Source organism: Elephas maximus, chromosome 10 (assembly GCF_024166365.1).
Source record: "Elephas maximus indicus isolate mEleMax1 chromosome 10, mEleMax1 primary haplotype, whole genome shotgun sequence".
Classification (NCBI taxonomy): domain Eukaryota; kingdom Metazoa; phylum Chordata; class Mammalia; order Proboscidea; family Elephantidae; genus Elephas; species Elephas maximus.
In genome coordinates this window covers 23,384,247-23,408,292 of record NC_064828.1, presented here as the reverse complement: position 1 = coordinate 23,408,292, position 24,046 = coordinate 23,384,247, and the positions used below count along the sequence as shown (strand labels likewise).

General features: G+C 43.3%; 1 protein-coding gene across 1 annotated transcript in view; it reads right to left on the bottom strand.

Annotated features, from left to right (window-relative positions):
- Positions 1-24,046, bottom strand: part of RYR3 (ryanodine receptor 3) — a 626,301-nt gene that overhangs the window by 96,881 nt on the left and 505,374 nt on the right. Inside the window, 13 exon segments of the mRNA XM_049899608.1 lie at positions 376-425; positions 3,902-4,023; positions 5,099-5,166; positions 5,664-5,783; positions 8,761-8,880; positions 8,985-9,060; positions 10,761-10,823; positions 11,034-11,180; positions 12,115-12,204; positions 15,828-15,906; positions 18,465-18,628; positions 20,380-20,520; positions 22,762-22,852. Coding sequence (XP_049755565.1) covers positions 376-425; positions 3,902-4,023; positions 5,099-5,166; positions 5,664-5,783; positions 8,761-8,880; positions 8,985-9,060; positions 10,761-10,823; positions 11,034-11,180; positions 12,115-12,204; positions 15,828-15,906; positions 18,465-18,628; positions 20,380-20,520; positions 22,762-22,852 — 1,331 coding nt within the window.

Genomic DNA, 24,046 nt, shown 5'->3' with positions numbered 1-24,046 from the left:
CAAAGCATCCAACCTGTCTTCTAAATACAATCTTTTTAATATGCACAAACCACAGCCCAGCATAATTAACTACCAACACCCAGACTGCCAAGCCTGTGTTCAGGGACAATGCATTTATCTCTGGCCTGACACAGCCTCCGCTTTATGATGGATGTTAGATGCAGAGCTTAAAACATTCATTGGTGTGGAAAATGTGAGCTGTTAAAGAGGGAGAGAGGTCGTTTATCATACTTCAGACCAATTTGCTGTGGTAAATTTAGGTGACACCTTAGTTTCAAGGCTCAGGTTGTCTGAGGGAGCCACAAATAAACGCAAAATATAAGTTCAGGATAATTACAGGGAGGAGTGCAACCTTTGGCAATGCTTTTCACTTACCAAAGAGGGAAATCCTATGTCTAACTAGAGCAGCAAGTTTGCAGAATAGGCTGAAGTAGAAAAGAATGCAAGTCAGAAAGGTACAGAGATTCAAGGATTAAAAAGCAATCAACCCCCTCCCCCACCAGTCAAACAAAGAGCATAGAGTCACACCACCATAAGAAAATGTACCATGTCTGTTTCAATGAAGCCTCTAAGACCACACTCAGGAAAATGTTTATATAGTTCATGCTGTCTTACTAGAGAATCACGAAAGGTGCTTTACAGGCAGCTCCAACCTTACGGAAAACAATCCTTATGAGTCAATCACAGTATTTTGTAGTGACCTGGATGCAAACCATGCCTTGCTATAGAATACTATATGTTGAAATGTTGATTTGTATAACATTCAGGAATATATGAGGATTCTGGAAGGAAGCATGATTTTTCCATTGTTGCAATAAACTGCAAACCATTCTGTAGCCTTCACTGGGGTTGTGGGATTTCAGCTGGGAGGTGGGCAAGACGTTGGGATTGGAAGAATGGAAGTGGCTGAGGTACAGGGAAGATTGCGTTAAACAAAAGAAGTTTCAAGAGAGTGTTTTTCTTTGTCATCTTCCATTACTCTATGAACCTGACTGAGCTGCTGTCCTAGCTGTCTCCTTGGAAACTAGGAGAGCCCATCTGGTGTGCTTTTGTGTGTTTTGACCCTTCACCATGCTTTCACCCATATTTTCTACCGTGGAGCTCCTTGAAGGTCTAGCTGTGCCTCACAGTTTTACTTTCCACAGTGCCTCAGAGAGGGCCTTGTGCAGTTAGAATGGAGCCCCATAGATGCTTCTGAACTTGCTGATGATGGACCTTATCAAGGAGGACTACGGCCACCATCTGACCTACGTTCCTGACACTCTTTGGAGGAGATTCTTCGGAACTTTGACATTATCTGACGTTGGCACAGCTTGATAAAAGGCTTTGCAATCCCTTCAGGAAGCAGTCCTTCCTGGTGGAACGGAATGAGGAACAGCAGAATAAAAACACCTGTCACAGGCCACGGGATTCCAAGGCTAGACTGAGCTGACGTCATTCCCAATCTCTCCCTGATAACTCATCATGGGGCTTCTTGTCCCTCACAGGGAAGATATCTTTTAGAAGACGGCTCAAATGGAAAATATATCTCAGTGCTGGTGAAGATAGAAACTCGATCACCTCAAATGGTTTTCAATTAATGCCCTGACTCTTTCTGGGCTCTCTACTGGAAGATCACAGCCAAAGTGTCCCATGGATAGTCATTTGTTTTTGCAGTGAAAATAAGTTGGAACCCCCTGGCCTAGACCCTAGGAGAACTCAGAATAAGTTAACAGAAATTTGGCAGTCAGCTAGACTACTGTGAAATTCAATATGGACTGCTTCTATTTTTCTCTTCTCGTAGTATTCTTTTTTTTCCCCAGAGACATGTGCTTGATGAAATTCATGGAGTTAGGGGAGGGGAATAACATGGATGAATGTGGATTCTGTGGCTCTGCCTAGAATTAGTTGGGCTGTGAAGCCACTTAACCTCTCTGTGTGCTGGTGTTCTCATCTGTAAATAGATAGTAATCATGTAACCCTTTTCCTTAGTTTTCAGACTTGTTGTTGTTAGCTGCCATTGGGTTGTCTCTGACTCATGGCAACCTTATGTATGACAATGAAACACTGGCTGGTCCTGTGCCACCTTCATGATAATTGCCATAGTTTTCAGAATTAGGGGCAGGGTGAACTCAGATATTTTTGGTGAAAATCTTCAAAGTAGACACATACTCTGTATAAATGCAAAATAGTGTGTTTCCAGCTAAAGCAGATGGTTGCGTTGTTAGATCCTAGTGCTAACTAGGCTTCCCTTGGTGTCAGAAATGCCTTCTCAGATACCCCAAGGTCAGGGCCTGAAATTTCCAAAGGTCCCTTCTCATTCCGTATGGAGCCCATGATTTAAGTAGAAGCACTATCTGTAGCCCAGAGTTATGAGGGGCCAGAGTCCCCAGGTGGCCCTGGCCCATCTCAGAACTTAAAGGGACCCCAGGTGTGAGAGTCTGGGAACCACTGGAGAATGACATCAGATGCAGAAGCGGGTGAAGGAGGCAAACAAGACGGCTCTGGAAATGTGAGCGCAGTCAATGCAAACAGGACTGCTTCTCGGGGAGGGCGTCCGTGCACACTGATGGATTTGGAAGCTATTTGCAAGGCTGATCAACTCTAGGTGGTGTTCCAGCCATGACAAATGGTGTCTGGCTGAACAAATGTTACATTTCCATGAATTAATAATCTAAGAAAAACAAATGAAGAAAACAGACACACCTGCCCTCTGTTGGATTATCTGAATATCTCACTTTGCTCCTGATTTTGCCAGCTTCCCTCAAAATACACTGATGCATCCTAAATATATTTAGGAACTCTTCAGTAACTGACTCCAAGTCTACCTCATTTTTGTAGCACAGGAGTCTGCCTTCTTAAGAGAGGCGATTAAGGGATGATGGTACAGAAGAAATGGCACTCAACGCAGTGAGAGAGAGCTGGGCTTTGACCCCAGTATTTGTCGCCACTGAAAACTGGTCACTTTGGGAACCTGACTAAACCTCAGTTTCCTCATCTGTAAAATGGAGATCATAATACACAGGCAGATATTAGAATTTTAAAATGTTGTGATGTTTACAAGAATACTTACACCAATGGGTAGTAAACTCTTGCATATGCCAGTGCTTAGCCAAGCTCTGCGTTTAACAAATGTTAGGTAAATCCTAAAGTTGAATTCTCCCACAAACAATGGTGATACTTAATGGCTGGGACCTTATAAAGGGTAATACACGCTGTTCATCCTCGGTGCATACTAGGGGAAGAGTTATTGGATTGCTCTTTGTAGAGCTTTTAGATTTCTTTGCTGTTTAGAAATCTAACCCATTCCTCGTCTTTCATAAATCAAAAATATAGAGAGAATCTGAGCCAGAATGGAACCCATCCTTAGCACAATCATTAAACATCCCCTCCTAGTCTCTGTAGAGGTATCCGCATGTTAGGCCTAGTGGAATGAGCAGGGAAGCTGGCCCTTTTAATGAAAAACATTTTCCCTATTAGGAATTTAAATTAGGTTACTCTAGATTTCAAATCTCAGATCATCCACACAAGAACTGTTTAAGATCTGGTCCTTTTTTTTAAATTTGAAAAGCCTGATAAGAGTGGGATCACAAAATGTGTCAAACTGTTTCTTCTCAATGTTCTGTGTTCTCTTTTCTCAAGCTTTCTCCTTTTTCTAAATTTTTTTTTCAGGATGGAGGTTGACCTGGGTATATAAAAAAATTCGCCTATGAACACTTCCAAACAGTGCACTTCTCTTAGCTGCCAAAATAGTACACAGATAAATATGAATATAATTTCTTTCAATAACCAAGACAATAACCAAAACCTCTGAACCATTAATCACCAGGCTCCAAAAGACTCACCATGTAGCCTGCAGAAGCCTAGGGTTTTAAATAAGTCACATTAGCACAATAATCTTCTCTGTATTTTGAAGACTCACCTGGCCACCATTTCTTTCTCCTTATGAGATGCATACCCACTGCTGCTAAGGGGCTTTAGAGGGGATGACAGGAAATAGAGGCGATGATTGGTGAAGTACTGGTCAACCAGCGGGAGGAGAACCTAGAAAATCCACCATTAATTAACTTCTAGGGAGGTAGCCAAAGCCCTTCCTTTTAAGAAGTTCATTCTCAGTGAGCAAATAGCCTTGGAATACTGGTCCTGGCATTTCTAGGAAGCTCTACCCTGTGGGACCAGGTTTCCATTATACTTTCCTCTTTTTGGCCTCAAATCAGAGGCTTTGGGGATACGTGAAAGGAGAGGGCTGCCAATTCAGGGCCCGAAGAAACGTGCGTGTGGCTCTGAGTCAGCACCTGCAGGGGAGTCTGATGGGACACCTGACTTTAGGCATGGCATCCAGCAGGCACACCTGAGGCATGACTTAGTACCACTAGCCTCAAGCATACTGCCTCTCTTCTCAGAACTAGGCTACCACACATAGAAAGATGGCCTTGGGGCTTACGTCCTTTTAGTCCTCTGAGTAGGATTGTGCGGCACTGACTGCTCACTGGCACCCAAATTCATTTTCCCATTCTTCCTTTTAGCAATAGAAACCCCCATGTTTTAGCTGAGCACAGGGCTGCCCAGCTAGAGAATGCATTACCCAGTCTCCCTTGTAGCTAAAAAAAACACCAAACCAGTTGCCATCGAGTCAATTCTGACTCATGGCTACCCCATGTGTGTCACAGTAGGACTGTGCCCCATGAGGTTTTCAAGGTTGTGACCTTTCAGAAGCAGATCGCTAGGCCTTCCTTCTGGGGTGGCTCTGGGTGGATTCTAATCTCCAACCTTTTGGTTAGTAGTTGAGTGCTTAACTGTGCCACTCGGGGACTCCCTTGCAGCTAGGTGAGGCTAAAATGACTAAGTTCTAGACAGTGGGATGGATAAGCCTGCTTGAACCACACTGATGGTGGCACAACAAAAGACAGAGGAAGAACCAGTGTTCCTGCACGACGGCATGGAGCACAGCAGACCTCCCACTGCCTCAGATGGCCCACTTACCTTGGGACTGTTACATGAGGGAGACAAACATGTCTGTCTCATTGGAGCTATTGTATTTCTTTGTTGGAACAGCTTACCTTGTTCCCTAAATAGTACAGATCGTGAAAAGAAAGTAAGTTGGATAAGAGTCACTTACTTTGGCAAAGAATTTGATCTCCTGATCATGAGGGGACTTTTCAGTTTTCCCACTGCTGACAATGGCTTCTATGAAGACAGTTAACACAAAGTTAGAGTTAAAAAGAAGTCACAGCTTTTTAGAAACACAGCAGCTTTTTTGTTGAAGGCCATTGAAGGGTATTTGATATGACAAAATAGCTCATATATTACTGACTGCTTTACAGTTGTGCTGGTTAGTTATTCCTTGTGTCAATTCTCCAAGCTGTTTCACTGCTCTTTTCTCTGTTTTATTAATGAGAAAGCTAGCTTCAGAGAGGTTGAGTCATATGCCCACAGTCACAAAGCAAAACAATGAGAAAGTTAAAGTAAGATGAGTTGTTTGAAATATGTCACAAGGTTCAAACTCGGTAGGGAAGCCAAGGACTAAACTGACTTTTTACGTGAGGGGAACAATCACTGCCACTGTTCTTCCCCACAATCAGCTGTCTTCATGAATCATGAACAGCTACAATATGAAATGATTATTTAGGTACTAAATAAAGGAACATCACTTTCTGTTGGCAATGTGTCACAGTGGTACTTACCCAAATGGGCAATAAACTCTTGAGCAGAATCAACATATTTCAGGATCTTCTTCAAAAATTTATAGGCAAACCTCTTTTCCATGGATGAGGCATCCAGCTCCATATCCTTCATACCCCTAGGTCAGAAATGGGGAAAGCCCAGGAAGTAACAGAGATAACTGTGTGCATTATCGATCCTTCTTGTGTTGACTTTATTCTCCAAATGTCAATGATTATTCTGGCTTAGTGAGATGACTCATCATTTGACTGATTTTCCCACTGGGACCTGCCTCTCTGAGCATGCAGCACCTGGGTTACAATAATTTCCAGAAAGGATTTTCAGGAAGATATTTACCATTCATTCAACAAATACTGAGCTGGGGATAAATCAGAGAAGAAAACAAGCATCCTTGCCCTCATGGAACTTACATGTTAGCTGTAAACAGGCATAAACCATAAATAAAATAAACATCTAAATTATACGGAATGCTGGAAGTTGATAAGTTTTGGGAAGGGGGGGGAAAAAGGAAAATTAAAGCTGGATGGAAGGGTCTGGAAGCGCTGGGGGTGGGGCAAACAGACTGCAATTTTAAATAGTCGTGATCTCATTGGCACGATGACATTGGAGTAAAGGCTTAAAGGAATTGAGGGGGTGAGCCATATGGACATCTGGGAAAGAGCTTTTCAGGCCCAAGGATCAGGCGTGCAAAGGTCCTGAGGCAGAAGTATGCATGCTGAGTTGAAGAAATACAGCAAAGATGCCAACGTGGATGGAACGGAAGTCAGCAAGAGGTCAGAGGGGTGTGGGCCATTCTTAGGATTTTGCTTTTCCTTTGAATGAGATGCCAAGCTATTGGAAGTTCTGAAGAGAGGAGTGACTTATGACTTTCATTATAACAGGTTCACTCTGGTTGCTACATTTCAAATAGATTGTGGAGGGCAAGGGTAGCAGCAAGGAGCCCAGTGGGAGGCTGTTCCAGTAGTGAGGGTGAGAACGTGAGGGAGTGAGTAGTGGTTAGATTCTGGGTGTGTCAGGATTTCCTGAAGGATTAGCTGTGGGTTTTAAGAAAAAGAGAAGAATCAAAATTTTTGTCTGAACCACTAGAAGAATGGGTGGTCACCAAGTGATGGGGAAGCTGAGGATGGAGCAGGTCTGAGGTGGGACAAGGAAAACTAAGCATTCTCCTTGATGGCAGTAATCTTGGGGTCTTCATCTGTATATTCAAGTGCCCACCACAGGGTGGGACGCAATGTAAATACATACTCAGGATATGTCTGCTGAATTAAATTATCTTTGTTTTTATCCCCCATTTCCTTTTTGGTCATAGTAAAGAGGAATTTTTCATTTCTATGAGCAAGTGACTTATCGGCAAATCACACTAGGCATTCACCTTGGTGTTAACAATAGGATTAAAATGACTATGGGAGTCTTTCATGAGTGCTCCTCTGGAGACAGCCTCCTGCTGTCTGACCTTTCCTGCTCAACAATATGGTGAATTAGTTTCGTTATTTTTTTCATATGAGCTAAAATGGAAATATTTGTATAGGTTTTTTTTTTTGGTCATTCAGTGGTAAGAAATTCTGTAGAAAACTAAAAGCAGAAACAGCAGCTTCTTCAGCAAACATTTCTTTAAGGAGGAATGGCGGTTATCAGGATGGGAATACCAGCTTGCTCTTCTTTCTACAAAGGCCTGGGCAAGCAGGATCCTGTGTAGCGTAGTCTACCACTGACATCTGACAGCACAGAAAACAGGTTCCGCCTTTAAGAATTAGGCAGCCAAGACGTTCCTCCTAAAAAACATTCATCTAGACAGTTCTGACAATCAGAAAGTGGACGGGGGAGGGGGTAATAGGAGGGAAAAATAACTTCTATTTCCGGAAATGATATATGTCCATACCACCATACAGGGGACCTGATGGACTAATTCCTCCTGAACCTTGGGCAGTGAACCCCATGGAAACATGCAAAGAGATGATAGATATCAGTGGTTCTCATGTATTCTCCAGGCTTTCAAATAACCCAAGACAGCGGTGTGGCTGTTGCCAAGGACTAGTTGAAAACTTCTCTAGGTAAATTGCACCATCTCTTCCATGCAAGTCAAACTGTTGTGGTTTACAACCCTCTGTGTACCCACTTGCTGAATCAAGGATTCTCTCCATTTCCTCTGTAAACACAGTGATTGGAGCTGCTGGCCCTCCTATGGCCCCTGGGCCTTCTGCTCTCTCCAGCTAAGCTGTCCCTTCACAAGAATCAGTTCCCTTTCTTCAAAGACTGTTTATGGCAGTCATGCTTGCTATTGTTATTATGTAATTTAGTTAAATGTCACATAAAAAAACAAAATAAAAGTGTGAAAAAACTGTTGATTCTATGAAAACTAAGTTGCATGTTTTGTGAAGACCTGGAAGTGCTAGTTGTCAGTTTTTGAATTAGGTGTGGGTGAGGCAAATGTAAAAAAAAACAGGGGAAGAGATTGTTTAAAAATCTAAATCTATATATATATACATACAATAGCATCATACACACATACACACACACTGCTGCACTTACATTGGAAACCCTGGTGGTGTAGTGGTTAAGAGCGACAGCTGTTAACTAAAAGGTCAGCAGTTCAAATCCACCAGGCGCTCCTTGGAAACCGTGTGGGGCAGAGTCAGAATTGACTTGACGGCAACGGGTTTTTTGGTTTTTTGGCACTTACATCGTTTTATGTGTACCTCAAATTCTCACTGCTCTTTAAAGAGCTCAAATTCCCAAAGCTTTGAAGATGCATCATAGATGTGGTTTATAATGCCAATCAAAGGAACCATACCAAAAGAAAAGACACCGTGAACAAATGCATGTTTATACGTTTAGGTTAAAATTAAACATTTAAGGTGTGTATATAATTTATTATGCTGCAACTGACTTTTAAAAATGGATATCTACAAATCCTGTTTATTACAGAAAAAAGGGCTTCATGTTCCCAAATAAAGAATTGTCTCACTTGTAAGACTTAACCACTAGCCTTACTCTGATTGGTTTTGTAGGCATGTGATTAAATTCATGGAGAAGGAGAGACCACCCCCACACCCTCCTGCCCCTGCCCCTCCAACATCATGTGGAAGATGACTTACCTAGAAACTATAATGCCATTCACTTGGAGGAATTTAAACAGGTCCTGTGCCTTCTCTCGGTCCCTGAACTTCTCCTTGGCGGTCAAAGTGTCATATGGTACCAAAAGAGGGTGACTGCCGCCACCTGAGTTCAGGAAGGTGAGAGACAGTGACACAGTTGGCTCTTCCTTCGCACTTCTGGGGAAATATACCCGCTGTCCAGTAGGGGATGCCGCGAACCAGGCTTACCTTTGCTCTCCAGCTCCAGTTTCTTCTTCTTGGCCCAGATATTGTGATAGTTCTCAGCCACGACCTCCACCATTCCCTGTGCCATGCGTAGGAGACAAGAATCAGAGAGCAAGCAAGAAAAATGGGTTTCTATCTACCAGGCTATTTCAGGCAGCCTGGGGAACAGAGCATCGCCAAATGCTAACAGCAGTTGCTAAGTGACTCCCATCATTAATTAGCTGGTGCTTATGCACCTCATTAGTTTTATATCTTCTCGTACACATAGAAAACAAATTCTAATTCTGTCCTTCCCTTATAACTTATTATCCTGGCAGTTTGATGCATTTCTGAGAAACACACATTCATTTTAAACTGCCTCTGGCAGCACTTCATTTGTCACAGGAGTTCAGTATCTTGAGTCTGGGAAGAGCCTGGGATTGTCACTATAGCCCACACTCCTAACCTGATACAGGAAGTCAGGAGTGCCGTGGGGAGGGGTGGTCAATGGCTAGAGAGAAGAAAAATCTGGTGCCCCTGGAAGCCTTTAGCTTAACAAACTAGGAATAGCCACATCTTGAAGAAAACTGTTGGGAAAGGATTTCTCAAACAATTCATCCTTATCAGGCCCCTCAAACAGTGAGTTGCAGTGAAGGATGTACTTTGGAAAGAAATGTTCTCTAACATCCAGGGGTCTGGTCTGATGACCTTTCAGAGGAGTAACTGCCCCAGGCCAGGGCAGGCGATGACCACCAATGTGTCCGGGGGGGGGAGGGGAACGGCAGGAAGAAGTTTGTTATTGTTAGCTGCTGTCAAATTACGCCTGGACTTACAACAAACCAATGCATGATGGGATGGGACTATTGTTAACTATAGGGCTTTTATACGCTAATTTCTCAGAAGTAGATCACTAGGACTTTCTTCCCAGTCTGTTTTAGTCTGGAAGCTCCCCTGAAACATGTTGAGCATCATAGCAACGCATAAGCTTTCACTGACAGATGGGTGGTAGCTACGGCTGAGGTGTATTGACTGGGAATCAAATCCAGGTCTCCCACATGGAAGGTAAGGATTCTACCACTGAACCCCTAATGCCCTCTGGAGGCAGTTTAAACAAAACCAGAACCAAACCTGCTGCCTTTGAGTCAATTCCGACTCATAGTGACCCTACAGGACAGAGTAGAACTGCCCCTCAGGGCTTCCAAAGGGCAGTTGGTAGATTTGAACTGCCAACCATTTGGTTAGTAGCTGAGTTGTTAACCACTGCGCCACCAGGACTCCAGAAGCAGTTTAGGACTTTTAATTTTATCTTCTTGGTTGTGCATCCCTATATCCTGCAATGATGGCTAGTTGGTACCATCATGGGAAACTTCAGTGATTCCATTATGGGCTGCTGTTATGGTTGGAGGGGCTTACAGGGACCAAGCAAGCTCTTCCACGCAGGGGTTAAGTTTCACAGATTTTCTCCTGGCTCTTCTACTAATGTTGTTTTGGGGCTTTCCTACAGTATAATTTGCCGCTCTTCCTTTTACTGTGTCACCACCTGTTGTGGCGTCCTGGGAAGAAGTACAATGCCTTACATCCTTGGATGGTTAGTAAAATCTACTAAGACTTTCCCTGTGGCTTCTGTACAACGTGGCCCTCTTTGACTTTGATATTTTAGTGGTGATATGTTCTGGATATTCACTTTCTTTTTAATTCTTTTTTCTTTAACTCTTAGAAGAGTAGCATGTCCTACACTTGACGGTCTTAAGAAAGCAGGTTATGCTGTTCTGAGAACACTCTGGAAGTATCGACACTGACCTGGAGTTCTCTGGAGAGGACAACGTTTGAGAGGTCGAGGGGTGCAGGGCTGTAGCTATTGCCCTAAGGAAGCAAAGGGAGAATCACTGGGCTTGCCATTATTTTCCTTATCCTTATCAGCATCCCCAACTTCAGCTGTCAAAGATGTGTGCTGTCCCCAAATGACCCCCAGGGCTAGTTTTAGCTGGTCCCCACTTGAAATACGCCAGAGATGGTTTTCCCAAATTCTCCATGAGTTCTATTAGCCGAGAACCTCTGGGATGGCTGCTGTACCTGGCTGGCCTGGGACATACTTCGAAGCTTCTCATTTTCCCGCTGTTGAACCAAGGCTTCTCCCTCTTTGGTCCTCTCCACAGTCCAGCCCACAGCCAGCATGGTTTTTAGGGACTCTCTGGCAGGCCAGCGATAAATTTCCTTCTCCTGGAAGAAAATTTGAGCAGAAGAGCTTTGCAGAGCAGAATCTGGCCTTCTGCCTGGCCAGGATCCCTGTGGAAGCTGCCCTCAGCTCCCACTGTGGACAGGGTGCTGGCTGGTTCCAGCCTCCTTTCACTCACCCTTTCAGCATCTCACCTGACACATGTCATCAGTCTCTCTGATGTTTTTAAGTATAAGACCTCTTGCCATGAATGCACCAGACTAAGTGACATTATCCACATTTGGTGAAAAAAGAGAAGCAGGAACAGGAGAGTGACCCCTTGTGTTCTAGTAGCTGTTTAAGATTGTCAAATTGTCTCTGCAAAACGTTCCCACTTGAGCTTGAGAAATAAGATTTTTTTAAGATTTAGAGCATGCTTTTGAGCTATATACAATTTTATAGATGCTCAAAATGTATACAGAGGCACACACACCATCCTTTAAGTATGGTACTAGGGCTAAAGCCTAGAAAGAACTCTTGCTAGGTTACATAAGATAGTTTAGAATAGAGTTCACCCAAATTTCTTAATAAAATATATCAAAATAAGAGACCTGTCCATATTTACTTGAGAATTTTTTTCTCTACTCCTTTTGTCTTCCATGCCCTTGGAAATAATTTTTAACCTAATTTTTTTCCCCAGCAATGTTGTCCCCACCATTAATGTCTTCCTAGTTTAGCTGCAAAAGAACTGAAAATGCATTGTGGCCAAGCCTCTAGGTGCTCAACACTACTTCTTTCTCCAATGGGCTCTCAGAGCCAAAGAACATAACATGAGGCTGGGCTCTTAGAAACTGGCAAGTTCCTGAATAGTTTACTGAGTCCTGGAAAGTCTTTGAGAATTCTGAATGTGCTTTCAACTCCTCTCACCCTTTGATACAATTCCCAAGGAAGGAAAATCATCACGGACATACAGAGTACTACCAGGGGCCCATTCCTTACCTTCTCCGTTAATGTCCTGAAAGGCCTTATCAATGGGTGGGTCTTCACATTTTCATCCAAGGAAATACCATATTTCCATCCATTCTGACTCTGTAGAAACATTCTCAGTTCGAATACCTTGGCACTAAAGGAGCCCCACTATATGACCCCAATCCTTCTATTTTCACTGAACAAATGGAATAATAGACAGTGACGGAGCTCGGAAAATTCCCTTGAAAATGTCTAATTGATCCTTTAAAGCTGTCAGGCTCTCTGACCCCCTGAATCTTGAACTCTGCTCCTTTATTCTTTCTTGCTTTTGCTGTTGTCCTTTCCACTTACTCGCTTGTGTTTCAGGCCCACTTATGTCAGAAGGATGTTTCAAAAAGACTCACAGAACAATATGTCTCAGGTTGGTATGTCATGTTCACAGGCAAGAACAGAAGTCAGGGCTAAAAGGTATGTGCGGGCTGGATTCAATGTCTACTGCATGAAGTGGCTGATTTGTTTTAGACCCCTTGCCTACCAACTCTGAGCAAAACCGTAGCCATCTATGTTTCCTAGAGTCACAGAGGTCTAAGAAGTTCCAAAGATATTCAACAAATATTGATTGAGTGCCTGCCACAGTGTGTAAGGGCCTGACTCTGTTCTAGGCATTGTGGGTACAGAGGTAAGTAAAAGTCCCTGCTTCAATAAGCTGCAGCCCAGCGACTCTGGGCTGCTATTTCTCAGTCTCTGCTTCTGCCCACTTGTTAAATGCATGCGTTTCCCAAGTTTGTCTCCTCTCAAGAGATACAATCTCCCTGGGTGATCTAACCTAGTCCCATGGTTTCAGATACCACTGATAAGTGGGTTGATCTCAAGCCATTATTTCCAGCCCAGATCTCTTTCCTAACTTCCAAACCTATCTGCTTGGATGTTCCATAGGCACTTCCCAACACATCCAAAACAGAACCTGGCCTTTTCCTCCTCCAAATGGCTTTTCCTCTTGTATTCCCTGTATCTTGAGCGAGTGGCACCAGCTTGCACTCACTTTCCAAGCCAGAAACATGGGAGTCTTCCTTGACACCACTTCTCCTCTGCACCCTTTCACATTTGTTCAACCTCCCAGACTTACTCATTTGCTTGACTCTCTTGCTTCTCTGCCAGTATTTTAGCTCAGGGCACCATCAGCTCTCAACTAGATTATTTCAATAGCTTTCTAATGGGTCTCCCTACCTCCAGTCTAGCCACCTCTCCGTGGACTCCATGTCCCATGCATCTGTCAGACGATATTTATAAAATGACCCTGATCAGGGTGCTTTACAATTTTCAGACTCCCAGCTGCCATCATGGTAACATCCAGACTCTTTCACACAGCCTCTAAAGCTGTAGAGAAACTCTTGTTTACCTCTCCAGACTCATCGGTTACTCTTCCACCCTAGCCTATTCTATGACCCAGCCACACTGAACTACGGTTGCCTAAACCTGCCAAGCTGTCTTGTTTCTCTGGGTCTGCATATGCTGTTCTCATGGTCTGCAATACACTTGCGTCCCTGTGCCCAATTAACACCTACCCGTCCTTTAGCACATGATGTAGATGTCGTCAGCTCTGCAAAGCCTTCCTGGAGCCACAGCACTGACCCTGTGCTCACATGCATCAAGGACTTAACAACCTGTACCATGAGGCTGGTTTAATCTATTTCTTCTGCAAGACTATGTGGTTCTTGAGGGCAGAGAAAACACTCTTTTTCTGGTTAGCTAATCAGTGCCCACCCAGCAATGGTGAGCCAATATATATCCTTGCTCTCATTAAGCTTACAGTTTAGCGGCAAAGGGGGATATTAACCAAATAACACCACTAGTAAATGTATAACTTAACACTGTTATAAATGTATAAAGCTGTTACAAAAATATGACAAAAGAAGAGAACAAGGTAGTAAGAGAGCCTGTATCTCAGAAATGTGGGAAAGATGCATCCTAGAGAGTTCACACTTGGGTTGATATCTGAAGGATGAGCAGGTAAATGGGGTATGCATGTGTGAGAGTGGAGACAGGTGCCTGGTTCAGCCTGAGGAACATTTCAGGCACTTGTAGTATAAGAAAGAGGGTCATTAAGAAGGGAATGTGACTGGAGGATAGAGGGTGAAGAGACATGAAGCTAGAGATGGTAGCAGAGGTCACATGATCGAAGTGTTATCAGGCCATATTAAGGTTTTTGGCCTTTATATTAAGAATAGTTAGAAGCCATTAAGAGATTTTTAACAAGGGGAAGGGGCTACCCAGGAGTAACAGTGGTAAAATATGACACAATTTGCATTTTGAAGCTATTACTTGTGTGCAATGTGAACGGATTGGAAAAAAACAAAAATGAATACGGGAGACCCGTTAGGAGATTATCACCATACTCAAGGCAAGAGATGACGGCAGTTTGGATGGTAGATTGGACTAAAGCCGTTCCATCGGGATTGAGAGAACTATACTAATTCAAGAAAGACTTAAGAGGTAAAATCCACACGGGTTAGTGATGAATTAGATATCAGTATGCATTTACGAGGGTGTCACTAACTCGTTAGTATGTATTTATGGAGGTGTCTCTAACTCAAAGGCTGGCCAAATGGTCATATGTAAAAAGTTCTTCGAAAGCACAGATGCTCCAGAGCAAGGGTCAGCAAACTATGGCTCATGGGCCGAATCCAGCCAGCCATGTGTGTTTGTAAATAAAGTTTTATTGGGATATAGACATGCTCATTTGTTTAAGTATTGTCTAGGGCTGCTTTCATGCTACAACAGCAGAGATGAGTAGTTGCAACAGAGATCGTATGGTCCATGAAGCCTACGATGTTTACTATCTAACCCTTTACAGAAAAAGTTTTGCCAATCTCTGCTCTAGGATCACAAGGCATTAGCCTATTCTACAGTTACAAGAATTCTTGTTATCATCAGAGACGACTAGGGACTCATGAAAGAATTGGAGTGGAGCCCAGGTCAATACAGACACTGACCTGGGGGTTAAAGGCATCCTCCATCTGAGGGCACACTGAATGGAGGTGGTTTTCTGTGGCCTTGCTCTAGGCATCGGTCTGCTGCTAAAGGCTGTAAGCTGCACTGAGCAATGGCCCCATCCTTAACTGGCTGCCTATAGGAACCCTGGCTGTCTTTGGCTCCGTCCTCCCACTTTGCCTGCCAGCATTAAAGGGCTGACAGAGCAATTAAACTTATTAAGCAGCCTGACCTCGTGTGGTGAGGAATTTTAAACACCAGATGGACAGGCTTATGAATAAGGGAGTGTCTGGAAGTTCTACTGCTGTCTGCCACAGGAAGACGGTCGTGTGTCTTCCCTAGAACAAAATTCAGTTTCCTAGCAAAATGCAAGTGTGAGGGTTTCCATTTTATTGCCCCCTTTCCAATGTTATAGTCATAAATAAATGAAATAAAAGCCCACTCATTAAGCATTTATTTCAAACTTTTCCAAGCACGTGCTTGGCCACAAGCTCCAGGAGGTAAAATGTTAAGAAAGACATTGCCACTTCTAGAATGGGTCATTTTCTTGAGAGGTACGAAAAGCCACACCAGCAGCTGCAACTACCTGTTTCACTGACCTCCACCAGCCCTGGGAAATTGCTTCTCAGAAATAATGAATGCTTTTGCAATGGCCAGTCTGTCACTTAGACAAATCAGGCAGATTTCCCTTTAATGTTCTTTGGCTGTTTTCCCTCACCCCTGACAATTGTCAGTTGGATGATAATCCCTACCTTGTCACAGGCCCATTTATCATGTGAATGCTCAGCATACTTGGTGACAACGTATTCCAACTTTTCAGGCAAGGAAAAACTGTGAAAAGCAGGAGAAAAATATTACAACCATCCCAGCACTTCAGCCAGACAGGGCAGAAGATGGCCAGGATCAACAATCAGCTGACAGAAGTTGAAACTGGTCACCCAGCTAATCCTGAAGTCATTCTGGACTCTAGACATAGTGACATTCCTGAGCAAACAGAGTGGGATAGCTAGGGCAGGTCACACACACCCAGGCCAAATCAAAGGACATCTCCACAGAAACTTCCTGCCACATAGGCTGCTGCCCTCCAGCTGTTCTGCTTTCTCTTGGCTCCTGGAGAACTACTTTGGCTCCTGGGCCAGATTGGTCCAGGTCAAACACATGAAAAAAATCTCTTCATCCAGAGAAACTGTCTGTCACCCTGTGGCTCCAATCTAGGAATGATAGAAATGGGCAGCTCGGGGATCAAACATTACAAAACAGTGGTTATCTATCTTGGGGTTCTGTGGCTCATGTATAATTACTAGAGTTTCTGGAAGTAGAGTAGACACCCGCTCTGTTTCTGTTTACCCAGCAGCTCTTGTCCTTTATATTGGTAATAGCACCTCTTTTTATTTTTCTTTAGGGAACGAGTCTTCCCGCATTGGATATAGTCCTACATGAACTGTCACTAAGGGCCGGGCATGTGACTGGGCAAATCAGACTCTCTCTCTGTGGAATTGAAACCATGACTGGGGTGAGACAAGTACAGAAAACTTGTCAAGGTGATTCATCCAATGGGGATGCCAGAAGAATGTCCATTTGGTCCCTTTCCCTTGTCACCAGTCCTCCCTGGTTCCTGCCGTTGCTGAGACCTGGTTAGTCAGTCTTTTACTGGATTTTGCTAACAACCCCAGATCTTTCCAATAAGGTCCTTTTCTGCTTAAGTTAGTCAGAGTTGGAGCCCTGGTGGCACAGTGGTTAAGAGCTATGGCTGCTAACCAAAAGGTCTGCAGTTCGAATTCACCAACCGCTCCTTGGAAATCTTACGGGGCAGTTCTGCTCTGTCCTATGGGGTTGCTGTGAGTCAAAATCAACTTGATGGTAACGGGTTTCAAGTTAACTGGGGTTAGTCCCCAATACTCATATATTACTCAAAGCACCAAACTGGTGTCAGAGGTATACTTGAAGAAATTAGAACTCTCAGTATAACACAGACCCACTCATCATCCACATACAATTGCCACTAGAGTACAACTGTCTCATAATGTTCATAAAAACATCCAAGTTATTACCCCATTTACCTTGCCATCCTTCAGCACACTTAGATTCTCATAGGGCAAAGTTCTCCAGTCGATACCTGCCAACTCTTTGGCCCTAGCTTGCTGTTAGACCAGCTCCTCACCTCTTCCAATTCAACCAATTCCAAGTTGAATTACATTTCCCAGCATCCACACAGCTCAAGACTCTGTTTGATGGAGTGTGTACTTAATTATCCCAAAGATGGGTTTTATACATTATCAAAGCTGGTAGACCCCTGGGAAAGGCTCAGGCTATGCCTTTGTGCTGTGGTATGCCATTTGAAAGCCACTGCCACACCACACAAGTCCAAGGGGCTCAGACAGAATCAATCTTACTTTCCCCGCTCATTCTAAAGCAGTTTTGGAGCTCTTTGTTATAAATGCACCTGGAAACACAAGACTTATGCTCCCTAATGCATATTTTTAACTGGGGCACAACTGTCACAAGCCAAAATTGAGCTATATTCTGCCCAAAGGATAAACACACCTCCATGGCTTCATCAACAGTCCCTTGGATGATACAAGCAGTTAATGTGTTCAGCTGCTAACTGAAAGGTTGGAGGTTTGAGTCCACCCAGAGGCACCCTGGAAGAAAGGTCCAGAGATCTAGTTCTGAAATATTAGTCACTGAAAACCCTACGGATCGCCGTTCTACTCTGATACACACGGTGCTGTCATGAATTGGAATCAACTCAATGGCAACTGCTATCGCTTAATCAGCACCAGTGAGGAATGCGGGAGAATCAAGGGGAGCATTGGAAAGGCCTTATTGTAGGGTTCCTCCAAAGTTCCAGCATTCCTTGGCATGGCAAGGAGCAGGTCCAGCCTCTCAAATACAGGCCTCAGCTGCTCTGCCTCACACCCCAAGGTCTTGCTGGAGTGCAGCTGAGAGTTATTTATGGAGCTGTTTTGATGTACGATGCTATTAGAGCTGTACAGGCCTAATTCACAAAGAGTGAAGTTTTTGTCAAAAACTCATTAATAAATTAATTACATCATTTGTCAGGGTGGTTTTCTCAATGCCTCTGGCGACGTTTATTCTGTGAAGAGCATCCATCTCGTATGGAAAACAAACCAACCCCATCCTCAAAAAAAAAAAAAAAAAAATCCTAGCACATAATAGTGCAGTATGTAATCAGATAGAGATGGATTAACCTTCAAAAATTGGAGTCAAGACCCAGTGTCTGATGTCCTTTGTAGTGTCAAGGACAATGATGAAAGTGTTGGCTGGAGGAAAGGAGGCAGAGCTTAAAGTCTTTGTAACCCCCTGAAAGAGAAAGATTGGTCACTGGGTAACATACAGGACCAATGGAGAGATGATCCTGGACTCACTTCATGGTGTTGATAGGTTTTGGGTCAAAATTCCCCTCTGCGTCCACTGAAACCTGTTTCTCCAACGTGGCTGTGATTCTGGTATCTAAGTAATCTGGTGGCAAGGCCCCGGCTATAGCGCTGAGACAAGGCAGAGCCATTCGGAAAAGATCTGGGTCATACTTCTGTGGGGAAAAACAAAGACCATGTTAACGGACAAACCACAACCACAGTCACCATGCAGAACCATTAAAAATTAGCTGAAAACAAAAATCAAATGCATGCATTTGTTCGTGTTAACCACAACAAGACACGATGTAACCGCTTTAATACTTTCCTGTAGAAATTAAGGTATAACTGGAGGATGAAATGACCATCTATAAAGCCTTCAGGTCCCTGTTTAGCTTAAGCTGAAAAGCCTTAAATCAAGGTTAAAATTAATATCACTCAACGAATTAATTTTAAGAATACCTAAGAATTTAAGTGGTTCTTACTAGACCAGAAAAGTCTATAAACATGTCTGCCATAGGTAGTTACAGAAAGTGACCCAGTCTACAACCGAGAAGGTCAGAAGCTTTGTCAAGCTCCACAGCAGCTAATATGGGTCACACATATTCCTTCTTGAATCCAGCCAGGAATGAATTTCAGTCAACTAACAAGGGGTTGGAAACCCTGGTGGCATAGCGGTTAAGAGCTATGCCTGCTAACCAAAAGGTGGGCAGTTCAAATCCACTAGGCACTCCTTGGAAACTCTATGGGGCAGCTCTACTCTGTCCTATAGGGTCACTATGAGTTGGAATTGACTCGACGGCAATGGGTAACATGGGGTTGGAGCCCTGATGGCTCAGTGGCTAAGAGCTACAGCTGTTAACCAAAGGGTTGGAACTTTGAATCTACCAGCTGCTCCCTGGGAACCCTATGGGGGAGTTCTATTCTGTCCTATAGGGTTGCTATGAGTTAGAATTGACTGGATGGCATTTTTTTTTTTTTAAACATGGGGTTAGGAGAAGCTTTTGATTCACTTACATTAGACCAAAAGAATTCAATGGTAAAGAAAAGTGCAGGTGGACAAGCTACACACATGCTTCAGACTTCTCTAAGAAAAGCCAAGCCTACTCATTTTCTACCTTTAATGCTGGTAATCTCACAAATCTAAATAAAGCGGGTTAAAAGATGTGGACCAAAGTCTGAAAGCTGGGGCTATATTTAAATCAGACTGCATTTTAATGAGACTGTTTAGTAAGGCTTGGGAGTTAGAAGTCCTGAGTTCTCACAGCCTCTTCCATAGCACATGAGTGGCTGTGAAGAATCTCTGCCAGAACAGCTTCAAAGCCTGTCGACATCTCACATTTCAACATCCAAGCATACACCTGGACATTTTCTTCTTGGCTTGAGCCCAATAAAGCCCAGCTAACTGGAGCCCTGGTGGGGCAATGGTTAAGAGCTTGGCTGCTAACCAAAACGACAACAGTTCAAATTGGCCAGCTGCTCCTTGGAAACTGTATGGGGGCAGTTCTACTCTGTCCTATAGGGTTGCTATGGGTTGGAATTGACTCAATGGTAATGGGTTTGGTTTGGTTTTTGGTAACAGGTGCCATACCAAGTCAGGGAGAAAGGAATGGCGGGAAGCAGGCAAGTTATCAAGACTGAAACCAGACAATGTTTTTGTAATTTACTCTTGTATAGCTCTCCCATTTATTAGCTTAGTGAATTTGGCAAGTTATTCCACTGCTCTGAAACTTTTCCTCACCTGTAAAAGGATTATGATAGTTCCTATTTCAGAGAGTTGGGGGAAGGATTAATGTAATCTGTTTGTAAAGTACTTGGTACAATTACCATAGGGTAAAGCAGAGTTAGTGTTCACTATGTATTATTTATAGGTGCTCAGGTCTCAGAGGTCCTCCCTCTTTGCTCAGGAAACTCTGTCATTAATTACCTTATGGGAGAGGGAATCAAAAATCCCCCAGAAAAGCTTCTCTGTTAGGTGCAGTTCTTCCTCCACGGCAAGACCGTAGCTCCCCCACCCTGAAGGCAGGCAATAATACTTCCAGCACTGTTCATAGTGATTCGTCAGAAGCTGGGAAGTTGAGAAGAGGATGGCACCAGTGGGGTGGGTGGAGAAAGTCCACAGGCATCAAAGACATGCAGAGGAGAATAAAATAGTAAGCAGAGATCATGAGAATGAGACCATCATTTGAAAGAATTGTGTTGTCTACAAAGAGGCCCTCAAATGCCACTGGGCAGTGTTCTGTGTTTGAGCCAAAGGAGCTCCAACCTGGGCTGAGTCAGCCTGATTAATTCTTGTGTCTCCTCATGTGCCTCAAATAGCTCCGGGAACGTGGAGGGGAGTGTTCTTCACTTGAGATGAAGAAATGCCACCCCTGAACATAATCACTGTGTGCTGTTAGAGGCAGTCAGGGGTGGGAAGCATTTCTTCTGAGGTACCTGCTTGTCATTCCGGGCGCTGTTGATAGGGGAAGGAGCTCTGGTGGCACAGAAACTCAGGCGGCTTTAGTGGTTAAGAGTTTGGCTGCTAACCAAAAGGTCGGCAGTTCGAATCCACTAGGGGCCCCTTGGAAACCCTGTGCAGCAGTTCCGCTCTGTCCTATAGGGTTGCTATGAGTCAGAATCAACTCCACAGCAACGGGTTAAGGTTTTGGTCTTTCTGGTGGTGCACCGGATAAAGCACTCAGCTGTGAACCAGAAGATGGGCAGTTTGAATCCACCAGCTGCTCCACAGGAGAAAGATGTGGCAGTCTGCTTCCGTAAAAAATTATAGCCTGGGAAACTCTATGGGCAGTTCTACTTGGTCCTACAAGGTTGCCATGAGTCAGAATTGACTGGACAGCAATGGGTTGGTTCTGGTTGTTGATAACGGGGAAGGGATGATGGAAAGCAAGCTGTGGGTCTGAAGATTTTTCTCTACGGTGATTACTGCTCTCAGCTGTCTTCCTCTCAGTTGAGCGGTCTAATGGCCCAGGGATGTTATAGCAGTTCCATATCTGGCCACCAGAGGGCAGAAACACACTGCTAATTTTCTTAGCCAAGCAGGTGGTATCCACAGCCTTTTGGAAAAATCCCCCTCATCTAAGAGGTAAAAGTGAGCTGATTGAGTGGTATCAATGATGCCTCTTTGGCAGCCAGCATTCAGCTGACAGCAGAGGGCTGCACAGAAAGCAATGCCAAGGTAAAACTGTGCAAGACACACTTTTTGAGATTAAAAACAGGGACTGTTAGGGTTAGAGAGAATGACCCCGGGCGGGGTGGGGAGGGGGGAGAGGGGGCTTTGGAATCATTGAAAATAAGCAAGCTGTTTTCTGCTTGGCATAGAGACTGGGGATTGAACTAAAGGCCTTTGGAAATTCTGGTTATCCTAGTAAAATGCTCTTAAAATCCTTGTTTGGACTATTTATGAGAAGAAGGAAAAGCTCTGTTAAAATCACTAGACAGAATTTTCAGGTGTGGCTGGCACTGCTGATAATTTTGCATATGCTAACATGGCAGGTGCCTCAGAGGCAGAAAATGAAGAATATTGACCTGCTGGGCAGCCGCTGATCCTGGTGCACTCCCAGCCAAGCCCAGATGCTTCCAGTTTCACTGATGAAATATTTATTATTTATGAGAAAATCGGGAATGAGCCAACAAAGGGCTCTGTGGCTTCACCTTTTCATTAAAAAAAAAAAAAAAAAAAAGTAGAAAACAAACACACAAAAAAGAGTATCTTTTACCAAAAATGCACAAAACAGTATGGAATAGAAAAAGGACATTTTAGTTTCTGTACTTACATGAAAAAACCACAGGGCCTTCAAAGCTTTTTGAAATTGCAAATACTCTGAAAAACCTAATTAGGGCAGGAGAACTCAATATCCAAGTCCCCTTCCTAACCTCTGTGAAATAACAAGTGGTCAGTGGAACACAGTTAAAGAAAATAGGACCAGTTAATGGATCTAGCAAATCTTCTCTTTCCTAACTGGACATTCATAAATGGGTTTGATTTTGTGGGCTGTGTCTTGCTAGCTGGAGCCCTGGTGGTGCAGTGGTTAAGAGCTTGCCTGCTAACCAAAAGGTCAGCAGTTCAAATCCACCAGTCTTTACTTAGAAACCCTATGGGGCAGTTATACTCTGTCCTATTGGGTCTCTGTGAGTCGGAACCGACTTGATGGCAGTGGGTTGGTTTTGGTATACTGCTAACTATTAACTTAAAAGAATAAAACCCATTTAAATGTGTATTTTACTCCCCAGTTGTGAAGACATTATGTTTTACAAGGCATGTTTCCTGTGGCCTGGACTGTGTTTCTGTATCAATAGAGATGTTTACCTTGAGAGGCATTTTGCAGTATTCGTTAAGGAGTGGCACATCAAAAACAAGACGTCGCAGAAGCTGTTGTAACATGGAAGGCCTCAAGTGACTGCAGGATGGAATAAGGAAAAAAAAAAAATTGTAAAAGAAAGAGAGTGACTGAAAGAGAGAGAGAGAGAGAGAGAGAGACTCAACCATAACTATATATTAGAGCTAAGCCTCAAAACATGTAGCTCCTAAAACACCAGGTCTTGGATAAATCATAACTGCTGGTAAAACACTTTAAAAATTGAGTATAAAGTACAGAAAGAGGAGTTGTGCTGATGATTGAGATATCTAAGGTTAAATTCTAATCACCATGTGATAAAATGTTCGTGCTTTATTATGCACACTCAAAATATTGTCCCTGATTTTGTCCAAAGAATGTAAAGAAGGACCAGTTCCCCTTGAACTCTCCAAAGGGAGAAAGCACAGGTGGACTGTGAGGCCATCTAATGGTGTGATCTGAAGGGAATTTTAAGGCATTCTGGGTTATGATCTGGTCCATGAAATTCCCACTACTGGAACGATTTCTTTGGGTTAAGTTCAGCGCCTTAGAATTTAGCGCAATCCTTGGCAAGTAAATTTTGAGATAGAGGAGATCTAAATAACACTGATTTAGTCTTTTTTTGGTTTTAAATTTTAGGTTCCCAAAACTTTAAACAATCTAGTGGAACTTACGGACTCTCCACAGAAAAGTGCACACACATATATGCAATTTGGCATATAAGTTTACGTCATAAAGCCCCTGAATTCCTTCCATAGATACCTGAGGAGCCATGGAGGCAAATCTAATAAACGTGGCTTAAATGTTGCAATGCTGGGGAGAAGGCCTTGGAGGGAGTCGAACGGAGATAAAAAATAAAACTAGTCTATTTTACAACTTTTCATTTTTTGTTTTTCACACATTGGCCTTGTGATAAAAAGCCCTGAGATGAAAAGTGTTGGTCAAAACATACAGCAAGTAAATAGCCTTGTCTCTGAATGTAAACTTACTTGATTTTTCCAGCATCGTTCAGCTAATTAACTGTATCACCCAGACTGATAAATGTGGATAAAATCAAGGAGTAAAATGAACCCCTAACTCTATTAATTTCTAATTTATGAACAATAAACAATAAAAAATCTAGCTAAGTGTGAGTTTGTGTGCTATATTTACAGCTCATATTTCCAAGAGGAGGAGTGGTAGAAGCCCCCCAAAATTACAGTAATATAGCTATACGCTATATCTTGGCTTGATGTAAAATTCAAATTTTCCCATGGC